This window comes from Tyto alba, unplaced genomic scaffold (assembly GCF_018691265.1).
Source record: "Tyto alba isolate M040663 unplaced genomic scaffold, T.alba_DEE_v4.0 Super-Scaffold_42, whole genome shotgun sequence".
In the NCBI taxonomy this organism is placed as follows: Eukaryota; Metazoa; Chordata; class Aves; order Strigiformes; family Tytonidae; genus Tyto; species Tyto alba.
In genome coordinates this window covers 17,601,977-17,624,311 of record NW_024881318.1, presented here as the reverse complement: position 1 = coordinate 17,624,311, position 22,335 = coordinate 17,601,977, and the positions used below count along the sequence as shown (strand labels likewise).

The 22,335-nt window shown below is 36.9% G+C and overlaps 1 protein-coding gene across 1 annotated transcript in view; it reads right to left on the bottom strand.

Moving 5' to 3' along the window:
* Nucleotides 1–22,335, bottom strand: part of WDR70 (WD repeat domain 70) — a 138,663-nt gene that overhangs the window by 3,736 nt on the left and 112,592 nt on the right. The window contains exons 14-17 of the mRNA XM_042804798.1: nt 10,247–10,347; nt 8,685–8,764; nt 6,472–6,588; nt 5,935–6,097 (exon numbers count right to left, since the gene is read on the bottom strand). Of these exons, the coding sequence (XP_042660732.1) occupies nt 5,935–6,097; nt 6,472–6,588; nt 8,685–8,764; nt 10,247–10,347 (461 nt within the window). The remainder of the gene's footprint in view (nt 1–5,934; nt 6,098–6,471; nt 6,589–8,684; nt 8,765–10,246; nt 10,348–22,335) is intronic.

The following is a 22,335-nucleotide window of genomic DNA, read 5'->3' as shown; positions in this document are numbered from 1 at the left end:
AAAAAAAAAAAGCCAACATTCAATCCAAAACAGACACCAGGGATGATGGCTTTATTGTCCAAAATACTGGATTTTGTCAGCTGCTGAAGAGGTGGAATGTATGGAATATTTTTATCTTTTTCCAAAACATACTGATGGAAGTTTATTTGGCCCACTTTAATAGTGTACCTTTCTTTCATCAAAATAGAAGCAAGTTATCTAAATGCCCATAGGATCACATTGGATCAGTACTGAAATGCTTGTTAGTAAAGCACAACTGATCAAGTGTAAACTTACCGTTTCTGACCACAAAACCTGCAACTGTCATAACTGTGGTTAGAAACTTCCAACCAAGAAGAATGACTTAATTTGTGAAACAAGCAGCAGAACCTATGTATCTTCCAGGAGTAACACAGAAAAAAGTTACAGACTTCAGCTAATGTAAGCATGCTACTGAGTCTAGTAAAGCTGGGGTGGGAGAAGAAAATTAAAAAACCCCGTAGCATAATCTAGCAGTAACCAGCTAAAGCAAAAATATTCAGAGGAAATAAAGTCTGCTTGCTATCTCGTTTTTTAAAATTACCATGAAATGGCTGTAGCCTCAGCTCAGCTGAAATGTAAACTGTTCCACCTCCGCAAGCTACACAGCAGTAACTGGGGCACCTAGGGTGATTCATATGCCTGACCATTTTAAAGACACAAGCATACAAAACACTGGTTTTGTTATAGCATTATCAGCAGTGATCATTTAAACACAAATTGTTCTGCTTAGTAACTGCACTAGAGATTGCTAGTGTAGTAGGAGTTTGCTGCATGATTAATATTTGTTAAAAAATTATCAAAATAGGTTTATTACTTCAAAATATTTTTATTTCAGAGGGCTAATTAATACATGTGGAAAGCTGTGTTCTTTTTCCCCCATCAACTTTCTCAATTTTATTTATCCTTGACTTTGGGGGCTGATTTCAGTTTGTTAGAGACTGCCATGGAGGGCAAAGGGGTCCAGAAGAGCTGGATGATCTTTGAGGACAATCTCCTCCAAACACATTCCATCCCGTGTGCAGAAAGTGAAGTCTGGCAGAAGCCTACTATGGATGCACAGGCATCTCCTGACTGAGATAAACCCCGAACCCCAAAAAGGAAGAACACAGCCAGAGGAAGCAGGGAGTGCCTTAGCCAAGAGAAACAAATCCCTGTGGAAGGCATTTTCAGGCACATGGCGGACAAGAAGGTGGTAGAAAACAGCCCGCATGGATTTATCAAGGGCATACTGTGCCTGCCAAGCAGACTGCTGGAACAGGCTGCTTGGAGAGGTGTTGTGGAATCTCCATCCTTGAGGACACTCAAACTTGGCTGGGCAAGTTCCTGATCAACCTGAATCTAATTGGATCTAAGCAACCTGACCTAAGTGAACATGCTTTAAGCAGGAAGTTGGACTAGATGACCTCTAGAGGTCCTCTTCTACCTAAATTATTCTACGATCCTGTGTTTTCACTTGATTGTCAGCTGAAACCAGTATCTCATATGCTGACAAATGCATTTTTATTGTGGGTTACACTAACAGGCTGCAAACATCAATGGGAAAATAAATTAACATGATTTATACATACTGCATGCTTCTCTATTCCAGTCGTTTTCAATATATTCAGATATGCAGACCCCTAAAAAATTTCCAGGGGCCATGCAGACTGCTTTAGAGTCACCATAATTCCTCTGGTTATGGGTTGTTGTTCTTAGTTACCTTTCAGGGATCCAATAAAAGTAGCTCACTGACATCTAAGGTTCAAAGACGATCAGCTAAAAAAATACTGCTATAGCTTAACCAGCTGGAGATAACAACTGCATATTACAGCATCTGACTCATGTTGCAGTAACTTTTGAAATTTGTGTTTATATTGCACTGAAACAAAGCAAAAAGACTTTCAAGCATACTTGGAAACCAGAATAATGTAATAAAGGCTATTTCCAGACTGAAAAGTGAAGATTTGCAGCATCAGGACACTTTGTATTCCCTGCCCCACCAACCAGCCTGACTCTTCTCTGCATCTCAGGGGCTTCCCTCTAAAAATTGCCTATTTCCAAAAAAGATTCAACTTAAATATACCAACATGTTTCAACAAAATCAATGTTAGAAAGCATTCTGTTCAGTCCTGCTCCTTCAACTGAAGATCGTAGAGCCACAACATGACCAACACTTCACACACTGGTACTGCTATTGACAAAAAGTTCTGTGAATACATCACTGCTATCAACTGTTCCTTCCAGTCATTCCTTTTGTCATTGCTGCTTGTCACAGGCAAAACAGAAAAACAGGGGCAACATCACCGAACTGAATGGTATATTCTAAGAACTCTGGACTGTCTTGGTGGGGAGGGAAATGTCATGCTCACCTTCCCTATGGTACAGAAGAGAGCTACATCTGGACCTGATTAGGCCCTCAGCTACAATGCTTAGTAATTCCTGCTGATCGTTTAGAGGGACATCTGAAGTCATTATAGTATCTCTGTACAGCTGTGTTAAAACAAACAGCTCACAAAGAATGTAATTTTCAAACATTTACAACTGATGCCTCAAGTTCTTTTCCTGTAGTTCTTTACTTGCTTGAAATCTTCAATCTGTCCTTCCTTTCCTTTCACTCCACTAGAATGGCTGTTGCCAAGGTCTCTAACAAGCTTTTTCCTGAAAAATCTGAAGATCTTTTTTTTAACCTCATCTATTATGACTTTTCTGCTGTGTTGATCACATCTTTTCAGACACTTTATTCACATTGAGCTTCTGTGACATGTCGTCATGCAATTCAGCATGTCCTTCTTATCACACCCCTTTTCAGCAGCATCTGTTTTTTCACTGATCTTTTTGCCTCTTACATACTTCCCCCTCCATTTCTAGCTCAATTTTTGGAGAAATAGAAAGGTCAGGTTAATGATAACAAGCTCAAAAAAATTTTAAAGTGATAAATAGTGCAAATGACCATGTGGCTTCAAGAATAAGTTAGGCACCTTTAACTCCAAAAGAAAGGAAGTATTTTTACATACAATGTATAAAAGAACAGCAAAAGTCATGTTGCAGGTGTTTCTTCTAAGAATTACTGAAGTGAAAATACAATTTAAAAACCGTTAAATCAGTTATCTGATTTAGAATGACCTAACCAGTACCAATCAGGACCAGACAAAATCTAATCCAGTCATCACAACCAGAGTAATGAAAACTCTTTTGAAAAAGAGCATTTCTTAGTCTCAGTTTAGAATTATTTAATAAGCATCACTGAAGAAAATTAAGTAACTGTAGTTTCCTTAGACATTTTCATAAGGAGAATAAAACTATAAGTAAATAAACTTCTGTTACACAAAACACAAAAACAAAAGCCTTGTCAAACAAGAGATATATTAAATGGATAGTTTTATACCATACTTAAGTGAAAATTCACTACAAGAAACGTGGAAAAAATGACAGTAGAGAAATAAAGTAGTAAAAAGAATAAACACTATTTTAAAAAATGAAACATGCTGGATATATGTTTTTTAGGTCTCAAGACAGTATGTAATTTTAAGTAGGTATCAGACTATCATCTTGCCTAACTATATAGTATATCTTACGCTATACCTAAGGAACCAGTTTCCCTAGGTTGGTACACTGCTCATTATTTTGCACTCGTGATTTTAACAGGGCCACCAGGGACACTCTTATAATCCAATATTACATGATAATTTCTATCATTTACTTGTACTTTGCATATTTTATTAAATATGGATCCGTAAGAACATCTACAAGATGCTTTATATACAGGGTAAACATACATACCCTGTAAAGTCAGATATAGGATATAACTAACACAGTTTTCTATAGTATCTGTCTGTACAGGCAAGCAGCTAACGAAACCTATGACTGCCATTGGTCTGCAGCTATTAATATACACCTTCATTTCTGAAAATTAAGAACATAATTATAAAGAAAGATTTTGCATTTCAGTGTCTTAGCCAATAATAATAATTATAATAATTATAATAATAATGGGGTTTTTTGCATCGAATACATCTTAAAGTCAAGCTTTTAAAGCAAGGACAACTGCAGTTTCACTGGCATGAGATTTATCAGCTGACAAAACCATCAAGGCAGCATGCTGTTGGCTGCAGTCCAACTCCCCCACGTACATATCACCGTCTGGTGTGTAAGTTAATAGCAGTCTGGACTTGCATCCTCCTCACTTCTCAGCCAGCTCTCTTCTTCCCTTGCAGCTACATCTTTAACAAGAAACTGTAATGAGATCTGCCCACCTGACACAGTAAGCCTTCTATAATGCAGCTATGTTTTAAAACTTTCACGTCTACTACATTGCAGGTGTCAGGGATGAAACTTAATATACAATCAATTAAGTTACTGAGCCAAAAATATACTGAGGTATCTATCTACCTGATGGAATGTGTGATTGTATTTAGTTTTGAGAATGGATAGTTGCATATCTCAAATAAAACCAGGTGCCTACACAGTCAAAGTGTATTTCACCTCTAGTAAACATGAAGTCTCAAACAATTAATATTCATTACCACTATTACAGAATCAGGCTTTCAAATATTCCTTCTTTGTTACCACGGCTGATCCTGTATTGACTTGAAGTGCAACATCAAATGCCATACTTATGAATTACCAGTATGCCATGCTTATTAATTACCCAGTCAAAGCCAGGCTGGGTCACTGATGTTCTCAAGCTGCTTTGGAACAGTTATTCAATTATCCTTGTGAACACATGCGTCAAGTCAGAAAACAAGTGTCACCACTAGATGCAGCTATTTTTAATATATTTTGAGTTTCTGGAAAGAGGTGGTGATTGTTTCACTAAAGAGCTAAACACTAATAAAGAAAGTTCAGTTGGTGTAGTACTAATGAACGTAAAGACTAGGAGATAAAACACTGGGCTGCAAACAACAAAAAAAAAAGTTTGTTTCTGGAAGACTGTTCTGTGCAGACTATTTCATCTCCTCAAAAACCTCTTCCTTATGAATTCTGAAAATACTACTTATACTAGATAGAATATTTTGTGGGACAAAAACATCAATAGTAATAACAAAATGTGAAAATTTTAGTAATTTTTAAAGTGGTAGTTTCTGTTCATTAGTATGAAATGCATTTATTTAGTATTTATTTTAGTACTATTGCGAATGTATTTATTTAATGGTTTGAATTGTATTTATTTTGAGGAAAAAAGAACTTTGGTAGAAAGCATTCTAGAAGCATACTGCACAATTTTCATTGTGACACATATACACAAATACCACACTCACACATACAATTTAAACTAAGCAAGTTACCATCTGTGGGATTACCAAGATCTTACTACCATAATCTTGATGAGGGTATTTAATTTATATAACAACAACTGAACACTTTTGTTCTTTACGCTGAATTTTTGGTAGGAGATTTTATCAGTGCAATTTGTAATACTGTTACACCTTCAACACTAAGTTAATTCAAGCAGGTATCAGGTCCGTAAGTAGGAAAAATTAAAATAAAAACTTGTGACATCTGGGAAATCTACTAAAATATGCTGTTATAACACTAAGTAAATATTTTGAAGGCTTAACCTAAGTGTCAGAACCACAGGTTATACTGGAAAACTTACCATTCCAGTCTGTCAATGGGACAGTACCTTATCAAAAGGTATACTTCAATTTCAGGCATTGATTTGGAGAAGATTCTAAATTCTAATTAACTTAGAAAGCTTTAAAATAATTTTTGAGCACAGATATGTACATTTTAAAACTGGAAATGTCATATTTCAACAACTTAAACTCCTGGAAACTTCTCTTCATAAAAGAGTATGGCATTTTCTTGGTTTACATATTCATGGCAGCAATCCAGAAAAGGCAAAATATACCATGAAAAATGTGTGTCTTCTATTTTTACCAAACTCCCACTGGCCTCCAGAAATAGTACTTGTATATTTCATTGTTTCCTTACTTAGCATATGCTGGAGCAACCCAGTATGGATTCTCCTCCGCTTCCTTTGCATGACGTAAAATAGCCTCTCGAGGGTTGCTATCATCTGTCTTATCCAGTGCAATATTCTTGACTATATATGATGACAAGGTACCTCCATGAGTTCCAACACGCCCACCACGACCTGTAGCAAAAAAAAAAGAAAAGGACAGTATTTTAGAGAAAAATATTTAAGAAATAATGAGAGAGATATTCTACTGTGTCTGTAACAGTGATCTGATACAAATAAGTTATTTAATACTATAAGAAGAGTCTAATTTAGAGCTGCACTCATGTGTTTTACTAATTATATAACTTGGAGTAAGTCATTGTGATTATTAATTTATTCCAGGCAAACACTCCAATCAAAGACCAACGTCTTACAGTGCTGTACTCTGCCCACACATATATAGTAGTCGCCATCCTAAAAAGTTAAAATACAAATCTGAATGAGTGTAGAACCCCAGCATGACAGTCCCTTTGGCATATGACAGTCTGAAATGATTATGCCTAGATTACCTGGTCCTGCTACTGGAGGTTCAGGTTTGTGAGACTTCATGGGGTCCAGCCTATCCTTCTCCAGTTGTTTCCTGGTGCTTCGTTGTCGTGGTTCACGGAACATCGGAAGTGCATGGGCTGAAGGATCACAGTTTGGAGAAAAAGTTAGAAATTCCATATTATTTTCAAGGTTTTAATTACAAAGACTGGGATTCTTTCTTGCAATGGAAGAGGTGTCAGAGGCAGCCTCCCATTTCCTTTGTAACCAAGCAGTGGTTTACTGAGGTGTATTTTAGAGGGCTTCTTTCTGCTGAATTTTTCAAAGGTGAAAGCACCCATATTTTCAGGGTTCCTTTGGGCAGGGGCCTTTCATCTGAAATACTGTTTGCACAGCTTATGCATATTTAATTTATTCCTCTTTCACTGAGTTCTCAACATTAGCATTTTGACCAACCCACTGCTCTTTTCTGAACTTTCCACGTTTCTACAGCTTTCTAATACTCTAACAGCGTGACAAAACCCTAGATGCATTCTTGGATCTGAAACAGTGAGGGCCAGAATCCCCTCAATGACCCAAAATGTGATGTTTCTCCATATGAAGTCACAGTCATGTTCCTTCTTAAACTGTGAGATTAATCAAGATTGGAAGAATACCTGTAACTGAGACAATATGGCTAAATTCTCAGGATTTAAATCTTCTATTTCCTCATAAACCTGCTACAGTATCTTAAATCACAGTAATGGTTTTGGTCTGCTCAGACAAGAGACACATTTGTCAGCAACAGGGAAACACCATGTTAAGGGACATCATTTTCTTGTCGTGAGGTTTAGATTGCACATTAAGGTGTGCTGATCACTGCTGTTTCTCAAAAGGTGGGAAATTGTGTTGGGGTCAAAAGACCCAACAAAGACAAAACCCAACCAAATAAATTTTAAATTTAGGGTCACTGGCTCTATATTGAATAAAAAATGGAAGGCAGCATCTGGGGACCTAGCAGTTTGATTTTTCAGCTTATGTCTAGTAGCCTGTTCAATTTATTAGGCTGAGTGAAGTCGCAGCCAGGTGACACAGCAGTAGATCTTTGGAAATAAATGTTTAAGTTTTATTTTTGCAGATTTCATGAAGTATGAAATGCCTGGGACAATTTGCTGTCAAGCACTAAGCTTAATCAGTTTGCATAGAGCATCTGAGGGGACTAACACACAGATCCAAGCTTTTGCCATTTGTGCAGTTTAGGTTGCCTAAGAGAAACCCAAACTGTATTCTTGTGTCTTAAAAATAACACCTATTACCTCAAAACAACCTTCCTACATTTTAAATAGCCATTACAGGCAATCCTGATATTAAAGAGCAGCTAGAAGTCCAAAGGCAGGGGGGTGGGAAGGAAGGAGCAAAAAAAAAAAAAAAAAAAAGAGGAGAGGGAGGGAAAAAAGGAGTCAGTTCACTTTGCAAAAGGAATTCTGAGATCTTCAGTTCTTTCCAGTTCTATCTGTAATCTTAAAACAGACATCTAATCTCTGGAAAGTTTCCAAAATATGCAACAAACTCAAAAATTTTCAATGCAAATCCTTACACTTTTCTGCATTATTTTATATGGAAGTATCCTTATTTAGTTTCAAATGATGTGGAAGAAACAATTAAAGAGATAAAAACTCAGTGATAAAATTCCAAAGAATTGCATAATTGGGACCTAAATCTTTGAACAGCATTTATAAATGCCATTGAATACACAAGCTCCATTGGATTTTAAGCAGAAAGTTCTTTACAAATCACAAAAGCTCTATACAGTACAAACACTAATGACAGGGCACACAAAGTATTAAGATAATAGATTATGTGCTGATATAGTCAAGGCTAGATTGAGAAGAGCACCCAAAGGAGATCCCTGATCTTTGCCAGCTGCTGCTTTACCCACTGCTACGCTACCCAAAATCTGGAGTTGGACATCTGCAGCAGTGAGGTAAGTATGAGGCAGCTGTGGCTGAAAGTACCTGAGATGTGAACCCAGAACCAAAGTGCCTTGATGTGGGCCTGGTTACCAGGTTTCTTTTTATCCTGCTGCCAAACAACTACTTGCTCTACAGAAGCAGTTTAACTATTTCTAAGAACAAGGGTTCTTAATGAAAGACTGCAACTTTTTAGAGGAGAAAATATTAAGCTAAATGATCTGCAATTAATTTCAAACCTGAGAGAGCTAAGGATGATGTTATAAAGACAAGTTTAAATTCCTTACGTGTTATAATGTAATCCTGTGTAAGAGTCTCTGCTTGTCTCTCTTTTCGTTTTGTTTTGACCACGCATAATTTTGCTCCCCTAGGAGGAAACATACAGCAGTTCAGTTGGTCTCTTTGTATCAAACAGAAAGCATTTTTTACTCAAGATACAGTCTCAACAAAATTATACAGCACTTTAAATATTCATGAATGTGTGTATCTTTGCCTGTCCACGCATATGTGAAGTAAGGTAGAGAGATGAGTGTTTCTGTTATAGAGCAGTTTATATGATATGTGGAAATAAGGGTAGAAGATTCATTTCATGTGTCATTTGTCCACAATACTTGTAGTGTGCACATTGAAAGTGCTCCTCTCCAAACATGGGCAATGATTTGCTCCTAGCACTCTATTCTTCCTAAGCAGTAGAGGTGGCAGTTATCTAACCAGGTGTCTGTAACACTGCAGCAGGAAAGACTGCATAAGCCTGGCTGCAGCATAACTGATTTAAACTGGTAGTATTTTCCTCCACATGATGAGAACCAGAAAACAAACTGGGAACAAAACTGAGTTAGGGCTTTTGTGGTCTGTGCCTAAGAGACTCAGGCTGCCCTCTGGAGAGGTGTCCGAATAATCATGACCAACTCTCTTGCTCTCTAAATTGACAAAGACCAGAAAAATGTGAATTATTTCTGATGATATTGGAAACCAGAGTTCATCTTCACATTCAAGTGTCCAGGTCACAGTAAATAACCAGAAACGGCGAACTGTAATACCGTATGGTTTTGGGTGGCAATGAAACAAAGATAAACGCATGTAGGGGAAGAACATATTATTCAGTGTAGATGAAGTGTACGGCTCCCCCCTGCTGACAGGAAGGAAGCATGCCCCAGTTCTCCAGCCAATCCAGACAGTAAAAGCAAATTGCGGAATAAGTATTTACAGACTAGCTAAGTCCTCTTCTTTTCATTCCAGGCTGTCAAAGTCACCTTCTGATGAATCACTACCACCTTTCCATTAGATGTACAGGCAAAATCCACATGTGATAGGTGGGGGTACAGGAGAAGACTAGCAACAGAAAGATAGGAAAGTGCTTCCTTGGTTTGCACCCTCTCAAACTGGGTCTTCAGGTATTACTTCACAAACACTGAAGTTTAACTTGATGCTTCTAAACAAGATTTTTACTTCAGAAAAAAAAAGGACATCAAAAAATGTGAGTAAATACAATAAATACCCTTTCAATAAGACCACATCAGCAACCTCCAAGATACCAGCTGAAAGGCTAGTTATTCTTACTGTGGATTTCATGCAGTTAAAAACTAAAGCATTTGTAAATTCAGGTAGAACTGTCAACATACTGCACCATGAAAAGCCCAGAGGAAAATGAGTCACTTTTCAGAAACAAACGCATTTGTGGTTTTTTTTTTTTTTTCTTTCTTTCTACTGTTACTGAGTAAGTAAAACTCTGCAAAACAAATGTTACTAAACCAGGTTTTTTCATTTCTTAATACAGTCACAGAACCACAGAATCAGGGTAAAGTTGAGAAAAAAATAGTGTTCTTAATCATTAATCATGATTACGTACCTCTGGCTTTTGACAGGATCATAGTACACTTTGGCCAAACCATTTCCTGTACCAACCATGATCTGGTTCAGCTTGGGATGCCAAAGGCAACGCACAACACTCTGAAATAAAGCAACATATTGATAGTTCGTCATTCACCTAGGTCTTAGAATTAATATTCGTATCGTCAAATAGTTGATCACAGTGATACTTAGCAGGAACAAGCTTAAGCACATAAATGAATATGTGAATGAATAAAAGCTCCTCTCCAGAACAGAATACAATGTAAAAGGAGTGACAACACATGGAGATAGGCAGAGAAGGAAGTACAAATTGATGGCAGTGTGATAACCAGTGGTTTCCACAGGCTAACTGCCCCACATCTTTGTGGGCATAATGGAAGTGGAAAGTTAAAGGGGCATTTGAAGGAGAACAATTAAGTGCTTCAGATATAGCAACACAGGCCTTCATGAATTTTGCATTTTTAATTCTTTCACCCTGTTCTTTACTTTATCTGGTTTTCCCTTCTCACACAGTGCTGACCTTTCACTTGCTGACTGCAGAAACGGAAGACTAGCTGATTTTCACTCTTGGTTCTTTCTTTCCCACAACACCCATAAGAACTTGGTATTTGAAGCTAATGCCTCACAGCTCTATCACCCAAGTAGTCAGCAGAGAAAATGATTTTCAGACATTAAAAGTATTGTTCTTTTATACACACGGCGTGGTTCTCCATGTGACTTTGAATCTCCACGTGATTACTGTATTTAGTCTGATTCAGCAGGTCAGCACAGAAGCTCTGTAAGACTCGAGCTTCTGACTCAAGAGAGCGAAAGAAGTGGGCACAATCTGCCATGAAGGACAATACATCTTAACACAAACACAAAACCTGTAGGTGCATCTGACTAACTGGGGGAGGGGGGGGGAAAGTATCTATTTTTGAGGGATAATATCTCTCTAAAGGGATAAAACTGAAGACAGGTCTTAACAATGTCTGTGTTAACTATGTAATAAATGTATCCAGAGCTAGCAGGATGTATCATCCTGTCAGTATTTCCCTGAACAATGTTCATTTTCCTAGCCCTTTTACTCCCCCAAGCTTACTATTTCTTTCTCAAAAGCCAGGAACAGACTCCTCTGAAAGTGAATTGAGAATTCAATATTCAACCACTATGATCCATCTATCATTGAAGTATCTATACGTATATTTTTTAGTTTATGTAATACAGCACATGAAATTCACAAAATGGGAATCACTGATGTCTTAACAAGAGAAATACAGGAAAGCTAAAACGTAATTAAGACTGTAATATAGTCCTGTAACTTGGGAGATGAGAATGCTCTAAATTGGTAGAGAATGGTTATGTATCAGCTCTAGTGACTCCTGAATCACTTCCCATTTCATGTTCCATACTATTTCTGATTTGGTCCAGACCCCATTTTTTTGAATTTTATGAGCCACACAACATAAAAAATACTGAAAGAACTCTGAAGCTCATTCAGCCATCATGAATCAGCACTTCATTTTACTACAAGATGGATGACTGTATTCTAAGCTGCTTTTCTGTTTTGTGTTCTTGATTAGGAAGAAAAATTTAGATGACTTTACATGAATCAACTAACCATTCTTTACAACATTCCTCTGTAAAACATCCTCCTTCTACATAGATACACATTCAACATTATATCTTCACATTTACCTAGAGGTACATAAACGTGGCTTGCTTATTATGAGACAACAGGAGGACAACAATCTTTTTACAGGAAACTCTGAAGCACAAAATAGAATTCTGATAATAATGTATTATGTCCATGATCCCTGACACAAGCAACCAAAATAACCAATACAGGGTTGCTAATAAGTTGTTTGATTTAAATAAGAGATTCTTACATACTGTTATGTAATGCTCAAAATGCTACAGTAACTCTTAAAACACAAATCTAATTATAAGTATGGAAGGTTAAAGGTGGGTGGCCTTTTATTAATATATATTGCATGTGTTTAGCCAGCCTTTTTAAACTTTGTAGTTAATGTGGTTCTCCACTTTCTACTGTCAAGTAAACATACTTTATAGTATGGTACTGGATACCAGCCAACAAAAACAGAGCCTGAGACAGTGCGACTCAACACTGATGGGAATTGCTAAGTTTCTAACTTGTCAAACATGCACAGCACACTTAAAATCACCATGGCACGTGCTCCAGAGCAGGTAAAAGAAACTGCCATTAAATGCAGCCTTATAAATCTTCTGAAACTGTAAAATGTCCCCAGAAGATAATTTTTAAAAAATTAAACAAATAGAAGCTCTGAACATGCAAGTAATTTTATTAATCCACTGACATATGAACTACTTTATAAGAGATAATAAAACTACTCATGCAGATTTTCAGATGATTTTAGAAATGTGCAATTCTTTAAAAAGACCAAATTCCTGAATTTCTGAAATAAAACCTAATAATTTTTCCCAATCATATGATGTTAAAGAAGGAAAAATTCTAAACAACTATACAAGAAAGGGATCATTGTAGATGAGATCTTAATGTTGGGAGTGAGAGGAAAAGGGGAATCTTTATTATACAAAAATAATTAATTCTTAACGAGTATTTATCCATGAATGCTGCTAACTTTCCTGCTGTTTACAATTAGAATAACTCAGGTAGACATCTTGTCTTGGTTTGGGCTGAAATAGAGTTAATATTCCTTTTCAGGGACTAGACGAGTGCTGTGTTTTGGATTTAGCTTTGGGTTTGGTATGGGAAGAATGCTGACAGCACACTGATGTTTTCAGCTGCTGCTGAGACTTCAAGGACTCCCCGACTCCCCATGTCCTGCCCGTGCGCCAGGGCACAGGGAGCAGGGAGGGAGCACGGCCACAGCACCTGACCCAAACTGGCCCGTGAAATATTCCGTATCATGGCACGTCATGCTCACTGTATAGAGGAGGGGGGTTGGGAAGGGGCTCTCTCTCTCTCTCTCTCTCTCTCTCTCTCGCTTCCGGGATTGCGACTGTGGGATCTTGGTATCTGGGGGTCGCTGGCCGGGAACGGGCTGGGTGTTGGTCAGCGGGTGGTGAGCAATTACACTGTGCATTGCCTGTTTATATATTTCTTTTTGTGGCCCAAACCACAACACATCTCTATCGCTGGCAATGCTAAACATCAAATTTCAGCTAAAAGATGGTCCTACCTCTCAGCTCTCCAAGCATGTAAGTGTTAATAGCAGGAAAAGAAGTGTTTTCCTGACATGGCCTACCTATGCACATACACAGATACCCACCTACTGATACTGAATTCTACACAATTACAGTATGGTTGCAGTTGGAATAGAGCTCTGGAGATCATCTTATTCAACTCCCCTGATCCAAGCATGGTCAACTACTACAGGTAGGTCAGGACATTGCCCAGTTTGGTTTTGAATATTTCCAAGGACAGAGACTCTACAGCCTCTCTTGGCAACCTGTTTCAATGTATGACCACTGCCACTCTAAAAAAACAAAAAACAAACAAACAAACAAAAAACCCCAAACCACAATACCCCCCCTCAATAAACAAAACAGAAAACATCACAAAACAAAACAAACCCCACACCTTTTCCTTACATTTAAGTGGAATTTCCTTTAATTCATTTTGTGCTTATTGCCTCTTGTCCTGTCACCTGGCATCACTGAACTTTGCCTTATCTGTTTTACCCTCCTGTCCCCCTTCAAGTATTTATACATAAGATCCCTCGTGAGCGTCCTCTTCCGTGCAAGACACTTGAAGCTTTTCACCAGCTTTGCAGTCCTTCACTGGACTCACTCAAATATGTTTATCTCTTTCTTGTACTGGGGGCTCAGAACTGGAACCATCATTACAGATGTGTCTCACCAGGGCTGTGTAGAGGGAAATAATCGCCTCCCCCAACTTGCTGGCAATGCTCGTTTGACTGATGTAAATGCCCATGCACCTTCTGCTTCTCTGAGATGGAAAGGGGATTTGCCATTCCACAATCACTTTTTAAGAATAACTTGCCTCATCTTAAGGTTGTGCCCTGCAATGGAACCCAACACAAACAAGGCGGTATTTCAGATTTAATTGCCCCTGCAACAGATCAGGCTGGAAGCAATAACCTCAGCAGTTAAGAGCAAACTGCAGGCTCTCACTCCACTTACCAAGGTGGTTTCATGCTTGGTAAGAGAAGTAAAAAATGAGAATTAAATTAGAGAATTAAGATGCCTAACATTGCTTTATGGAAATCTAGCACAAAACACTTGACTAACAGTAAGTTTGATTGTAAGAAAATCCTGTGGATGACAGATTCAAGACTCAGAAAACAGGAACACTAGAAAAACAAAAAACTTCAGTTAACTAATTCTAGATTCAAGCATTCAACACAGAAGGATTTAACCTGTTTTTTATAACTTTTAAAGCTGAAACAAGCCAACTCTATGTAGATTCTGAAATCCAAAAAATTCCAGGTCATATCTTAGCTTTGCAAATGGAAAATCATGCCTTATTATAACAAATAAGAATGATAAAATGCAGAATGTATCGCCACATAAACATCTTCAACATTTGAAAAAAAAAATAATCTCCAATGGCTGATTCTTTTGAACAGTACATCTCAGCAGCATGAAGCCCTGGAAGCCAGTCATAAAAATTTTGAAAATAATTTTATTCATGGAACTGATGTGGCCAGTTTTGTGACTGTAAGATCTGAAAATACAGCAGTTACAGAAGACAATTACTAGTAATGATTTAAAAGCTGTTTGGTACTTTTGCTGTTGCAAAAGCATTAAGTTCTTAAAATGAAATCAATCAGAAAAGCCTTTGGCAATGTCTATTGCATATACAAACACAGTAGCCAGCATTGGGAAATACTGGGAAAGGATTGTGAAAATACTTCTGTGACATCAGGCAGGCAAAATATTAAAATTGTTAAGAGAAACATTCCAAATTTACCTTCTTCATCATCATTGTGAAAGAGGTTAGGACAGATTCAGTAGGTATCAATGACAGTAGGCCTTTGCGATTATTTTCAATTAACAGATTGTCTTGTAATACTGACTTGAACTGAAAGTCAATTAAAACATTATCTACATAATTTTAAAGACTTTTTTTTTTTTTTCAATCTGGATGAAAATGTTTATCTTCTTAAACAACTGCCTAATAAAATAGGAACATATTACTCATTGTTCTTGAAAGCAGCTATACCCTTTTCTAAAGTTGTTAAACTATTGTTTTAAATAGAAAATATTAGTTACCTGAACAATAAGTAATTTTTACTTTAATTTTAAACTAAGCACTGTACTCACTTCAGACTTGCAGTTTTTTTAAAATAAACTCCAGTTTTAGAAAAATTTACCTATAACAATTTAAAAGCTTAATAATATGCAGTAATCTTAAACCATAAAACTCATAAATTTGTAGAAAGGTGGCAGGCAGAAGTGATGATATCACTATTCCCTTGTGTGCTATTCCACCTGCATTTTGTCTGAAACATGTGCAGTCCCAGCTCATGTGCAATTCTAGGCTGGTTCATAAATAGTCTCAATCCTAACGATCTGTTCTCACATCTTTGTTCCCCTTTGTGTCATATAAGTAGAGCTGTTGCTGCAGGTAAATAGTAAACTACACCAAATAATTTTTCTATTAGGTTATTCTCCATCTGGGCTAGCTCACTAGGCAACTACATGAGTGGCTTTGCTGGTACTACACATGTAAAGGTGCTTTGATGGGATTTAGCAGCAGTGCCTCTAAATTAAAAACTGAAGTCTGAAACGTAATTTTCTGTAACACAGAATGTGACATTTATTCTGGCCTAGAAATATACCCCTGTGTTTAACTGGCAAAGTGAAGAATAACTGAAGCAGATACCTCAGCAAGCAAAAGCTAATTACCTCAACTGAAACTGTCCAGAGCACTTGTGTAACACCCCGACAGGAGTAAACAATGCAGAGAGGGCATTTTACAAGGTCAGCAAGGAAAGATTAAAATGATTTGTGGCATAAGAATGGAAAATTTACCCCTAAAATGAAACCATGAAGCTGTGGTATAGTCATAAAACTACAGACTGATGTCAAGGATTGAAAGAGTTCTCCTGGTTCTTCAATTATAAAGATGGTTCAAGACTGCAGCAGCAGTCTTGGCAAAAATCAGTTCCCTGGCCCACACTTCAGTTTTACAGCATGGATAGAGTGGATCCAGGATGGTAAGAGCAGTCTCAGGGGGATCAGTACAGGTTGGAGGCAGGAAGGTAAGGGAAGATTATGAAGGGGTAGGGATGTTTCACATTGGAAAGAGGGACGGGCAGAGATTTTGGAGGTTATGAGAAGCTTTCGAGGGGATGCGCTATGGAAAACAAAGAGCATATTAAGGAAAAAACCTGAGCATTCCTAGTTCCTACATATTATTCACATAAACGTTAATCCTTAGGCTTAAAATATTTTTTCTGTCACATTCCAGATCCTGAGCAGTCACTTAACCTAATATCTTTTGAATACCAAAATGTAAGCTTGCCCATTATGTAATAGAATAAAGAAAGCATATATAAAGAATGTCTCTTTAAAGTATCATTCACTTCTATCCTCTTTCACTCTGATGCAAGAGAGCAGGGAAAAAATAAGGTTTCCCTCCATCACTGTTGTCTTATATTCCTATACTAACATTTTACATGCCTGTGAGCTGGAGCAGTAGAAAAGCACTGATTTCTTAGGTTTTTGCATTTCAGTTGAAAATTTAACTGATATCCAACAAAATGTAACTATTTTTATGTGTATACAAACCCCAAGACAACAGCCAATCTTCTTTTGTTAGCAAAATGTTATTAAACAGACACATATGTGTGTATGCATACACTGATCTAATGGAATATGGAGGTCTTAATTTGCTACAAGACTGGCAAGATATCAAGTTTCACCATTTTCCAAAAAATTCCAAGGACTTTGCTATTTTGGACATAAATAGGAATCACCACACACTTCTGCAGCACTTAGTTCAATGGGGCTATATTCTTTCCTTGCTACTGCAAAATGAAAAGTAAATTAAGAGGGGCCATATTTTACAATGATATTTTAGTTTCTCTTCCCTCTTTCAGGAGGTCTTACTGCTTCTCAATCAGGTATTGTTTTCTTTGGAGACAATCACTTCTCCCTAAAGACAGTTAAGTTCTAAGGTTAAATACCATGCATTTGTCTTCAAAAATAAGATTTCATGTAAAGTGTATTTTCAGATAATGCATGTATTGGCTTTTTCAAGTTCATTAGTAATGCTCCTCCTGCCATCCAGGGAAGAGGAAAGAAAAACATGCTTCCTTATAAGTTACGCACTGTTGGAATAAGCCTTTTCAATTTTAATTTCTCCTCACTTCAAGTACAGCCTTTCACTCTTTGAGAGTTCTCGACCCTCAGCCTGCTTCTATATTTGCTCCATAATGCCAGTATTGGTTATTCAGTTATCTACAGCTATCAGACTTTTAGGCTAAGTATACTAAACAATGTCGTCTCCCATAACTATTAGTGAAAGCTGTTTAAACAGAAGTACAGACAAATAAATACGGTAAATGGAGAAGATGCATTTATCTACTTCCACACTCACAGAAAACTACCTTGAGAAGGTGGAAATCTCTACTGAATTATGCTGACATACAGCTTATTAGCTTATTGGTACTATCTCTGTGTTGAGTGTGCAGCCAACATCGCTCTCACTTCTAAACTAGAAAAAGCAAAAGTGATTTCCTTGCAAATTATCACTAGAAAAAAATACTGCTAATTCCAGATAAATATTAAAAACAGAAAGGGAACATGTTAATCCTAGGCTTTCACAAATCTCTAAATGTTGAAGAAAGAGTTTATGGGGTCTTGATGTTTCTTTCACGTGACATGTCCACTAATTTAAAAAAAAAAGTTAGTTAAAATTTAGATAAAGTTCTGTAATCCTAAAGTGAATTTGCTGATGTTTTGACAGTTATGTTTGGAAATCAGGTGCAAGTAAGAGAGCATAGACTTGACTCTCAGCTAGGAAAATCTTCTGGTAGAGTGGCAGGCTCTTTTCCTGTAAATTGCCTACAGACATAAATCATTCAATCAACAGAAATGAGTGCAGAAATAACCCACTGTCTCCTACTTTGTTATTGGTAAGGTCAGAGCATAAGAGATGCTATTTCCCAGTGCTTTAGCAAGAGAGAAGAAACACCATTTGAGGGAAGTGAAGATCTTAGGTGGGGACCTATCAAATTTAAGTTTTCTACACTTCTAATCTTTAGACATCTACTCTCTAAATGTGAACAAACTTTCACCTCCCTCTATAGTTAAGGGAGAGAAATAAACATTTTACAGTGGCCTTCATCTAACCTATTTTAGATATCTATTTTAGGACGAGATAATATCACAGTCTGGATGTGTTTATTTTTCTCTGTTGATTAGAAAAGGAGCCGAGGGTGACTGGATCAGCCATGGACATCTATATTTGGTCAGGTGAATTCCTGCAGCCTACAATGGCCAAAATAACTATATAAGAAAAACAGAAAACTAACGAGGATCTATATTACAGCGTGTTGTACTACTTACATAAAACTCTCCAGTTCTAGGATAAAGGATCCTCGAAGCCAAATTAAATATTCCTAGTGCAGAAAGAATACAGCAGATACAAACTCCTAAAACTTTCCAACAAATCTTCAGAATCTTAGCTTGAAAGATCAGGTCTAGCTCTGGAGATACTTAAAAATTGAATGGGGATAAAAACAGAAACAAACACAGCCTATGTTTGGCCTTACTGCTTACCCCTTTCCAAACCTACAGTCTAATAAACAATTCCTTCAGAATCTGTTCTGAAGCTATACAATAAAAAAGTGACAGCAAGAGCTCCTGCTCTAAGAAAATATTTTCAGTTAGGAAAAGAAAAACTTAAACAAACCTTCTCTCTTTTCTACGTGCAAGCTTTGCTTCAGTGGCCATGACGGTATGTGATGGGTTCTGTTTGAACAGCGCTGCTGATTTGCTGCACTTGGCTGTCCAGACAGCCAGATAAGCAGCATGTCAGCAGGGAAGATAGTGAATGTGTAAAATGACATTTTGACTGTGGTCGTGGACTCTGTAAGGACAGGTCACCACAGCAGTGGCCAAATGGGGCTCTGACTGAACTGAATATTTACCTTAACTGTAATTTTTACAAATTCCAACGCTGCTGAAAAAAACCCACCAGTCTGTCAAAATTACTGCAAATATACGTGCAACCACTTTAATTAGCATATCTATACTATCTTTTCTCCTGTAAAATCCCTACATATTTGTGGTGAAGAACTGCTTGTACAACGTAGTATCTTTTAAATATATAGGAGCTTAAAACACAATTAAGCAATACTACTTAAGAAACCTAACTGCTTATTAGTTGGGGTTTAAGAAACAGTAATGACCTTTCAAATTAACATTACCCGTTACCTAAGCCTATTGTTACATTACATTATCTTTATACTTGAGATGGGTAAGCTATTTCAAGATTGTGCTGGAATGAGGGATCAAATCTCAGTATGCCTTCCAGCTTAATGTTCTGTAGTTCTGGAACTTGCACAACATTAAGTCCGTCTGACTTTAGTGATACATCTTCCCAGAAAAGAAGGGAAATGTACAAAGTTCTTTCAGAAAAAAAGTTCAAAGGATTTCTATGTCTTTAAATAAAACATTAAAATATTTGGATGCTAACAGCTAAAGACAGCTTCCCACTACCACAAAATCTTTGAGTGATTGTTCCCCATATGTATTTCGCTATCACAACTTTTAAACAACTCTTATAGTTAGGAAAGATATTAAAGCAGTGCCTTTCAGGCTTTTGCATTTTAAAATGAAGGTGTAGAACCATTTAGAAACTTTAGATACTTATGAGTGTTGTAGAGGGGATACAAATACTGTTTCTGTACAAATCTTTACGGACATGTTTGAAGTGGCCTACAGTTTTCATGGACTGAATACTTCCCTGAAAATGCTTATGAAATACATCCTAGCAAGAATGTATACACTACTTGAGAGAGGAAAAATGCCTCAGAATATATTAAAACTCTCATGATGCTGGGCTGCAGAAAAGGCTCATAAGCAGTCTAACTTATAGGCAGCAGAGTGACTTCTGCCTGTTTTCAAGATCTCAAAGCTTCAAAAGGAAACAATTATTTCCTCCTGCTCACGACCCCATACTTTTATAAAGTTCAAAAACAAGCTTAGAAGAGTTTTAAGCAAATGTTTCAGAACATTATTGCCCAAATATACAGAGATATTTTCTCTCCAATTCTATGCAACTAGAATTTAAAGGCAGAATTAAAAAAAAAAAAATCAGAAACTCAATATTCTAATCTGAACCTAATAGCAATCCTACCTGCAGAAATATCACTATTTCTACATAATAATCAATAATCATTATTAATGATGGTTGACATGCAGAATGGAAGGTAAAATCAATCAATAAAGTTAGCATAGTAAGGAAAGGATTTTATATAGATATGTCTTTCCTACTCCTACAGCCACCTTGATTTCTCTGCACAAGAACTGCATTAACTGTCTGCTCCCCCCCAAGAACAACAGAAGTTCAGCCTTAAGCATCATAGAAAGTTAATGCTGCTCAGAGACAACATTAATTCCCACTGCACACTCTGTAATCTCTTTCTGCTCGTGTCTTAGAACAGTGGTGATCCAAAAGCCAACGACTTGGCTTGTCATGCTGCTGTACCTGGGAAAGGCCGGTCTGCTTCCTGGATGCACGTACCAACCAGAGGAAGGGGAAAAAAAGTAGATTGAATAACACTTACAAAACTGATGTATTTTTAATTGAGACAAAAAACAAACAAACAAAAAACCAAAAAAAAAACCCCAAAAAACAAAACAGAAAAATAAGAGAAAACCCACCAAAAAAACCAAACAAAAAAAACAAAAAAAAAACAAAGCAACAAACAAACAAAAAACCAAAACAAACAAAAAACAAACAAACAAAAAAAAAAAAAAAAAAACAAAACCAAACAACTAAGCAACAGATTCAGAACTGCCATTTCCAAATGTCTGCAAAGCTGAACAATAAATACTACCAGGCTGCTTCTACTTTGTCTCTTGAGAAAAAGAATAGTTAACACTCATATATTGATATTATGCATGCTCTGATCCAAAAAAAAAAGGCTGTTCACACAGTAAAAATATACTAATAGATTAAAAATCTACTTTAAACCCCAATTGCAGAAATCTTCAGGTTTGAGATTCCCCTAACTTTTCCAAGGAAAAGAGCCAACCACAATAAATAGGGTGGGAGGTTAGGGAATATCTAGAATGCCGTGACCTGCTATCATTAGATTTATAATACTCATGAGAATACAGTAGTAGCGGAAACTACACTAATGTTTGTCCCCAGTGAAACATGACTTGGAAAATGTGTGGAAACATTCAATAGAAAAGGGACCAGAAAGGGATAAAATTTACAGTTTTCTATGTAGAAAACAGAAATATCCTAAAAACATTTTCAGAGGCCAATAATTTAAAGCAGGATCTCAGTATGGAACATATGGATAGCAATGCTGTATCACTTACCGTTCAAGGTACAGCTACAAAATATATTCTTAGAAGTGAATTGAGCCACTGAATAACTTTCCTTTTTTGCTGAATAGAAAAAGTGACTTAATCAAGGTGTCAAACTGTTTTCTTCATAATTGCAAGGTATGGTATTTTCAAGCACCTGCTCTGTTAAAATTACAGCTACATTTTTATCATAGTATATTGCAAAACTAAGACAGACAGCCTTCACATATACCCCACACTCCCCATTACAGTGAGGAAACCTGCACAGTTTATTTCTCTCACATACCTCAAACCTCTAGTGACAGCTCCCCTAAAACAAAGTACATGCTGCTGCAGGGTATACAAAGGGAAGGACCACACAGTCTTTACATATATGAAAGCAGAAAATAAAAACTGACAAGTTACCTCACTATAAAAGAAAACACATTTCCATGAATCACCTTTCATAGTAGATTTTTTTTTTTTTTACTTCAATCAGCACAAAAATTTACTGGACCTTAAGTATTGTATTTACTTTCTCATTGTGGAAAATGTGGATTTTCCTTTCAAATAAGATAAATGGCTTAAAAAACCCCAGAAGTAGCA